General features: G+C 33.7%; 1 protein-coding gene across 3 annotated transcripts in view; it reads right to left on the bottom strand.

Moving 5' to 3' along the window:
* AKT3 (AKT serine/threonine kinase 3) overlaps positions 1 to 9164 on the bottom strand; it is a 272806-nt gene that overhangs the window by 34905 nt on the left and 228737 nt on the right. For all 3 annotated transcript variants that reach the window (XM_043924030.1, XM_043924029.1, XM_043924031.1), the window contains 2 exons: positions 8412 to 8626; positions 1848 to 1935 (listed from right to left, as the gene is read on the bottom strand). In XM_043924030.1, the coding sequence (XP_043779965.1) occupies positions 1848 to 1935; positions 8412 to 8626 (303 nt within the window). The remainder of the gene's footprint in view (positions 1 to 1847; positions 1936 to 8411; positions 8627 to 9164) is intronic.

Genomic DNA, 9164 nt, shown 5'->3' with positions numbered 1-9164 from the left:
TCAGTGCCGTATGACATCCAGGACACCACCCACACCCCCGAGCAAACCTGTAGCAAGTGTCAACTAATAGAAACTTTGTGATTTTTGTGGTTGTGCTTCTTTATGCAGGATACTTAGCATTTTTGCTCAAATTCAGCAGCAACTATTTTTATCTAAACTCTAACAACTTAAATTCATTTCTTCACATACATCATCTAAAGCTCTGTTTTGGCAGCTCCTTGTCCTGCCCTTCTTGCTGGCTTCTCCAGTTTCATTCACCACAAGGGAGCTGCCTGGGTATCTTAACAGTCCCTTCACTCTGGGCATGTGAGCCCATGGGGCAGAGACAGGATAAGCCTTGTTTCTTCACTGTGTGCTGGCTGGGTTCTCAGTGCCTGCCTTAGGTGATGCCAAACTACAATCTTAGTAGCGTATCTGACTCTGAATAGGACTGAAGAAAATCCATATTTTGCCCCTTCTTTGAAGTTAGCAGTGCCATACCAGTGCCCCACATTTTGCTCTTAAGGAAATTTTTCTTTCTGTTTTGTTGTTGTTGTTGGTGGTGGAGTCCTCTTTGGACAGAGTATATACCAAAGGAACATTTAGTTGTGGCTTATAACTTTGTGTGCCAAAGGAAACCTTTGATCATATATTATTTCTAGGTTCTTTTGCCGTGCACTGACATGATAAACAGCAAGTGGTGCTTTAGGGGCTATATACAGATGCCACTCATAAAGAATTTCATCAGTATTATAAAGTAGATATATAACTGTCTGCCTGAAGTTAATAAACACTGAGGATACTTAAGAATGATCACAAACTTCTCACAAGGTTTGAGAAGGATCCAATACTTACCTCAGTGCTTTATACATGGTAAGAACTCAAGAAATGTAAATTTAATAGAAGTTTGAGTAGAGGTACCATAACATGGTGCCTCTATTTTAAACACCTAGTTACAAGAAATGCTTAAAATCACCATATTCCCTATTACTGTAACATAATACAAAAATGGTACACTTGTCTTACTTCCTCATAACTCTATGATATCATTTTATCTTTGCTTTAGGTATTAACAGAGTATTTAGCACAAATTAAGACACTGCATAAACGTTGCTAATTAATACATTTCAGAGAAAAACATGAAAACCTAGAATAAACTGAAATGGAAGGACTGAGTACATAAACTGACTAGATAAGAATTATAAGCAAATGCTGAATAACATAAAAATTTCATAGTAAAATTTTCATATGAGCATTTGAAAATCAAAATATCAAAATCATTGACTCTACTAACAATATCTGAAGTAGTAAAAACAAAATTAAAAAAATTTAAAAGATAAAATAGACAATAATTTCCTATTCCTAAACTTAAGTAAACACTGCAGTATTAGAAACAAGTAGAGATTAGAGTAAAAATAAAATTATATGATTTGTAGCGTCCATCTTGTAAGTCTTAAAGTTCTATTTCAAGTAAAAGAGAAGCCCCAAAGAAGACAAATAAATGTATTATTTTGTTACATATTAAAACTAGACTGCTTTAAATTCCTTTTAAAAATAAGGAACTGTATAAATAAACATGAAGAGTTCACTTTAAAATGAAAGGTTATAGAGACAAAGTTTCAAAATTGTGATTGTTTTGCTAGTTTTCCTGAAGAATAACATGACATTGGTGCCTTTATTTTTTCTGAATTAATTAAATGATGAGAAGTAGACTAACTAATTACTGTGATAACAAAGAGAAAAACTGATCACATTGAATAAAATTTCAAAATGCATTTCAGATGCAAAAACTATCAATAATGTTTTGTGCTAAGAAGTTCAATATTCAGTTAAAAGAGTAAAAATACAATGTCATGAAGATAACCTACCTTTTTATCATACACATCTTGCCAGTTTACTCCAGAAAAGAAACTGTGTCTCATAATTTCTTTTGCATCATCTGGTCCTCCACCAAGGCTGTGAGAACAGAAATAAAATTAAATGATTATAGAACATTTGCATAAGCTGAATGCATAACTACAAAGCTTTTGTGAAATGTAACTTTCTGTGTGTAAATAGTTCTTGTGATAAATAGCCATAAAAATAAAAAGCTTTTGTAGAAGATCTAGTCTTCCTAATTCACTATTAATAAGAATTTGCCTTGGGACAGTATGGTAGCTGAAAAAAGCACAAGTTTTGGGGACAAACCAGAACTAGGCAAGCAACTCTAGAACTTATGAGATGTATGACAATGAAAAATTACTTAAGCTCAGTTTTCTCATCTGTATAGTGGGAATAATAATACCAGCATGGAAGATTACTGTTAGGGTACGTGTTATTTCTAAATGCTAAGTATTTAGAAATGACAAGTACCTAGCACAATAAATAGTAGCTATAGTCAATTCTCAAACCAAAATTATTTTAGAATGACTTTAATCAAAACGCACCCTTGTCAACATAAATTCTGAAAAGACTACATAACTGGTTAGAAAAAAAAATTTAGAGAGCATTGCTAACAGAAACCAATAAATTGCTTTCATGTTTCAAATGAATTTTTACAGAAGTGAGAAAGTTAATATATGAAATATCACTGCAATGGAATCTGCTATACAAGTTTCAATATAAATTAAAAATTAAAAAATACCCTCACCCCATTTCTGAAGGTACTCTTATTCAACTGTTACCTGACACAATCTGAAATTCAGGTGTTTTCTAGATTTCTCAGTTTCATATAGTACATACTAGTCACTATGAAGAAAGGATGAGAGAAACAGAAAATAACAGAGGAGGAAGTAAGATGGGAGGAAAAGAGGAAAAAAGGACAGGGAAACAAGGAGGAAAATAAAATAAAGGAAATCTATTTTTAAATCTGAATTTGATAAAGCAAGTTTTATTTGATTTTACTCTTATTGTTAGGAATGATACATGCTGGTAAATGTTTAATAATCAGCTATCTTGAGAAATTATAGATGTATAATATAATACATATATGTATTATTAGATTTATCGATAGAAGATGTGCAGAAGCAAAACATTCAGTATTTCCAACTTCAAAATATATAAGTATCCTCAAAAGTACAGAGAAGAGTAAAATTTAACAACATTATCAAAGAGTGATGAGTTTTGAGTATTTTCTATTCTTGATTTTAATGTTCCTGGTTTAATTATAAGTTTATATAATGTAATTTTAAAAAATGTCTGTTTTCAACAACCAGCTCACAAAATTCTCGATATTTATCAACTGGCTATTCTAAGCTGGTACATGTCAACTCCCAACATACCACTGGGTAGGAAGAAAAGCAAACATGTCATAGAAAATAAGCAGTTATACAATTTTAATGAATTCTGGTTATTATTAGGTATAAGGAATACATCACTAGGAAGAATCCAGGATCCTCTGACACACTGTCAGAATGGAAACACAAAACAATCAGCGGATTTCTGAATATCTGTAGGGATGATCCTATAGTTCCCAGTACCCAGGTCTTTTATCCTAAGATTCATACAGAATAAATCACACCTCTGACTAGAACTTTTAGATTGGCTCAGATCATAATAGTTATGTTCATATTTGGAACTCTCAGACTGGCAACTCTATATTTAGTTAACACTCAGCACTGGACTTCTGGCCTCACTCTTTTTCATTCTATTTCAAGTTATGTATGCCTCTCCCCTGGTAGAATGCAAATCGTTTGAGGGGAGAGTTCAGTACTGGATTATCTAAAAAGTGTTTTAAGCCTGTGCTTAGGAAGCCAGAAAAGCAGAAACACCAAAATACTTGCTTCTGAAAGAATTAACATTTCAAAGTATGCATCAAAGTAGTATGTATGAGAAAAATCAGAAGTTCATTGTATTTTCTTATATCTATGTTATTATTTAGTTCAATACTATTTTCAACCTAAATATGGACGATAGTGAGTAAAGTAGCAGTTAAAATGGAAAACTATAATCATTTTTAGAAATAAAAGGTTTTAATTCAGCTTCAGTCATTCATTTTTATGTCACTCCTTAGTTCTCAAGCAATATTTGGCTTTGGACATAGTCAGCATTTAATCTACATTTATCAAATACATATATAACTAAAGTATAGGCCATGAATACCATACAAAGACTAAGAATATAATCTTAGACTGCCATTTTAGAAGTTGGTAGAGATTCTTTAACACAAGCTTCTTCAAAGTGTGAAATTGTCAAAAATTTCAATGTCAATGACTCCCTAATATACAATTTAAGACTTCAAAATAATATCAAAATATGATTTACATTAAGATATTTTTGTCTAAGAATACTAAATTCCCATATCAGAAAGCTAATCTAAAATCCTCAGCCATTATAGATTCTTCATAACTAGAAGCAACACGGGATTTACATTTTCCTTGTGTTACTGAATGCAACATGAGGTTATGATGTTCCTACAAAATTTGCATAGGATGTTAAAAGAGATACTAACAGAATAATCATAAAGTAATGAAGAATAAGAAATAAAAGCAAAATGAGAGCTGACTCTTTGATAGAACTAAGAGCAATTCGGTAAAGAGTATCAGAAAAACCGAAGCAGCATTTAAATAAAGAACAGGAACAATAAAGAGGTATACTATCTTTGATTATGTTTCCAAAGACTTTTCAGGGTCCTTTGTTGGCTCTTTCTCTTCTTTCTACCTCCTAAATTTTTGACATTTCCCAAGTCTCTGTCCTAGGGTGTCTTCTTTTTATATTCTACTCTTTTCACTATTCTCATGGCTCCAGTCATGAGATATTTACAGGTCCCAAATCCAAATATTCAGTTCTTGTGTTTCTGTTTTTTTAGATTAATTTTTACTGGAGTATAGTTGCTTTGCAATGTTGTGTTAGTTTCTACTGTTCAGAAAAATCCATCAGTTGTATATATACCTATATCCCCTCTTTTCTTCTTTCTCATCTAGGCCACACAGAGCACTGAGTAGGGTTCCCTGTGCTATTCAGTAGGTTCTCATCAGTTACCCATTTTATACACACCATTGTATACATGTCAATCCCAATCTCCCAGTTCATCTCACCTCCCTACCCTGCCCTGGTAACCATAAGTTTGTTCTCTACTTCTGTGTCTCTATTTCTGCTTTGCAAATAAGTTCACTTTGGATAGGACAACTGGACAGCTACACGTAAAAGAAGGAAATTAGAACACTCTCTAACACCACACACAAAAATAAACTCAAAATGGATTAAAGACCTAAATGTAAGCACAGACACTATAAAACTCTTAGAGGAAAACAGAGACAGAACATTCTCTGACATAAATTGCAGCAAGATCTTTTCTGACCCACCTCCTAGAATAATAAAAATAAAACCAAAAATGAACAAATGGGATTTAATTAAACTTCAAAGCTTTCGCACAGCAAAGGAAACCATGAAAAAAAAAAAATAGACACCCTCAGAATGAAGAAAATATTTGCAAATGAAACTGACAAGGGATTAATCTCCAAAATATACAAACAACTCATGCAGCTCAATAAAGCAAACAACGAACCAACCAACTCAGTGAAAAAATGAGCACAAGGCCTAAACAGACATCTCTCCAAAGACATATGGATGGCCAACAGACAGATGAAAGGATGCTCAACATCACTTATTATTAGAGAAATGAAAACCAAAAACTACAATGATGTTATCACCTCATACTGATCAGAATGTCCATCATTAAAAAATCTACAAACAATAAATACTGGAGAAGATGTAGAGAAAAGGGAACCCCCCTACACTGTTGGAAGGAGTATAAATTGGGAGGTTCCCTATGAAGAGTATGGAGGTTCCCTAAAAAACTAAAAACAGAGCTACCATATGACCCAGCAATCCCATTCCTGGGTATATACCTGGAGGAAATCAGCTATTGTGTTTCTAGTAAGCACTGGTACTATTTTCAGCTGCCTGCTTGACATCTAGGTTTTCTACAGAAACCTCAGACTCAGTACAGCAAAACTAATATCACCATCCACCCCATCAAGCCTTCTCCCTTGCCTGTACTCCCACTCTGTCAATAATAACTCCATTCTCCAGACGAGTCATCCAAGTTGGAAACCTCAGAGGCATCCCAAAGTCCTTCCACTTCTTCATCATTTCTATTTAATCATTCACAAAATCTACTCAGCACTATTTACCACTGTTTGGGGATGGATCCCATCTCTTTATGTGGACAATTCCATATGTACTCTTCATTACTCTGCCTACTTGCCCCTGGCCCTTCACTGTTCTAATCTATCCATGACAAAGCTGCCTGAGTTATCTTTTCATAACACAAATCTGATTACGCCATCCCTTACTATTAATAATTCAGTGGCTTTCATCTCCTTCTGAATAAAGATTAATTATTTCTAAGAAGCATAAGGTCCTTAGAATCTAACACATGAGCATCATCTCCCAGTGTCACCCAACTCATACTCTATGCTCCAGCTGATGAACTTCTCAAATGCCATGTTCACTTGTAATTCGAGCTGTTCTTTACATGTAAAATTCTCTGCATGAAAACCACTGCAAATTCCAACCCCTTCATAAGCCAGCTCAAGTTTTCCAATCCCCTAGATAGCTAATAATTTCAATAGCATTTGTCTGTAGTTTGGCCCGAGCATCTGTAAATATGTTTTGTACCCCACATGATTCTATGAATCCCTAGAGCAGAGATAATTCATCTTATTCATCTTGCATTCCTAATATTTTAATGTAGGAGTGGAGGGGCTTGACTTATGTACCTTAAAAAGGAAATAACAGTTTAAAATAGCACATCTTCTCTTTAGACAGTATCAACCTCTAGGTAGACAAAACTTTAAGATGTGTCCTACATACCAGGCCACTACATTCTAGAAATTCCCCTCACATATATTCAATAATTACTATGTGCTATTCTCAGAGGGTGGGGTGAGGGTGGTGGGTGGGGAAATGACTATAAAAAAATAAAGGAGACACGAAAACCAGAAGGAGAAGTCAGAAAAAGATGGGTTAAAAATTCACTGCCCTAAGGCAAATATTAGATCCAAAACTCAAGTAGATAGAACAGAAATCCTAGCTCCATTTATAAGATTATCTATAGCCAAGTACCTCTTGTTACAACACTTGTGAAACAATCACATCAAATGGAATACATTTTAAAACCTAAACCAAGAACATGGTGCACTGTAAAGAAGATACAAGATAAATATCAAATAGGTACATAAAAACTTGATATTTATTCTTGTTCTACACGAATTTTCTGTGAGAACTAGGATAAATCACTTAAACCTCCCTCGGCCTAATTTTCTCCCAGTCAAATGGAAATGAGAATACTATCTATCCCTTCTACTCCACAGGCTACTAAAAAGCAAGGGAAATAAGAGATGTGCAAATGTCCTGGCAAAGAACACAAAATTACTTTACTTTATAAATATAAGGTAAGGTCTCAGTTACAGGATTCAGAAACATTTTTTAATGGTTCTTCACTAAGCAAAAAGATGGTACCTCTTTTATTATGTTTGCTTATTTCTGCCGAAGGGACAATCATGTTCCTCACAAATTTAAAAGCTGTAAGTGTGTGATGGAAACCTTCTCCAAGATAAACAGAGCCCACATTTTAGAATTCACTTATTCCTTTACTCATTAGTTCAGTCTGTCACAAATACATACTGAGCATCAACCACTAACAGAACATTATGAAAATTATGTGAGGTGTTACAAAAAGTTAAATATATAAAATGGTCTACCCTTAAGATACTTAAGGTCTGAGAGATTTTCAGAGAAACAGTGATATGTATATATATATATATCTAAAGGAACAATGAATTTACATGTATACACATAGATTAAGATACATTTTATAATTAATAGTCATTTCATGTGTGACTTATAAAATGTATGTATAAATAAATATATAAACATGAACAAAGAATACTATAGCTCGTTAAGCAAAGAACTGTAGGATTTTTCAGGTCATAGCTATAGCTATAAAAATAGAAATACAAAGTGTATAAAGACATTTTTTCCACTAGTCCTTTCAGCCGTGCATGAAAAAGAATTATCTTCAAACGACAAACAAAAAAAGTAGCTAGATATGTTAACATAGGTTAGTGTGGGAGGACAGTATAGAGACAGTTCTATCCGTTTTATAATGTAAATCAGCAGAAATATAAAGCCCAGAGATTGAAAGGGAAAAAAGGGATCCTCCTATCCCCACAATAGCAAGCACCATGCAAATGAGGAAATTGTTTGCTTGTAACACTCTCAAAATCCTTATTTGGTAAAATCTGTATAAAATTTCCAAGTTAGGGAAGAGTTGAGAAAAAATTTTAAATGTTCTATATTATGCAGTTAAAAATAAGTCAGTGTCTCAGTGGGAAGATGTCTGCATCAAATATATTGCTTCTTGGAGTTAGTTATACGTGAATTAATTTCCATATCACAATTTCTAACCACATTCATCAGTAACTCACTGCGTGTTATTTGTGGCTTACCGTTTATTTGGATCCTTTATCAAGAGCCCTGAAAGCAATGATTTTGCATCTGAAGAGAGTGTTCGAGGAAATTTAATGTCTTCCATTAGAATTAGTTCAAAAAGTTTCTCATGATCCTGGTTATAGAAAGGTAATCTCCCGCACATCATTTCATACATGACAACCCCAAGGCCCCACCAATCCACGGCTCGGCCATAGTCATTATCTTCTAATACCTAAAAGTGAAACCAGTAAAAGATTAATTTTTTTTTAAAGATTAATTTTTACATGTTAACTTTTAAAGGATTATTTATAAAACATAAGCTTTTTATACAAAAGTGAATCATAACTTTCAAAACCTAAGTAGGCGATTCTATGATCTTGACATTTAAACTATGAAGAAGCTTACAAAAGATATAAATCACATCAAATATGTAAAATGTTCAATATATAGCCAGATATAAGGGGTGGGGAAAAAAAGAGGTATTGCAACCTTTTTTGCAGCCTACTGCAAGATTCTAAATAAATGAATTAAGTGGAGGACAGAGGAGCCTAGCATGCTGCAGTCCACAAGGTCAGGTCGCAAAGTTCGGACGTGTCGGACGTAACTTAGCCACTGAACAGCAAAACAAAGTAAATGAATATATGAGTGCCCTAAGGATCAAAAGAAAACTATTTGCATACTTACACATTTTCATTTAGCCCTACTTAATTTTTCATTCTGGCTCCACTAAGGTGGTCAGTAAGTAACAACTTAGAGCTAAACTGTGTTGA

The sequence above is a fragment of the Cervus elaphus genome, chromosome 14 (assembly GCF_910594005.1).
Source record: "Cervus elaphus chromosome 14, mCerEla1.1, whole genome shotgun sequence".
Lineage (NCBI taxonomy): Eukaryota > Metazoa > Chordata > Mammalia > Artiodactyla > Cervidae > Cervus > Cervus elaphus.
The sequence above is the reverse complement of the archived record's forward strand: the minus strand, read 5'-3'. Positions and strand labels throughout refer to the sequence as shown.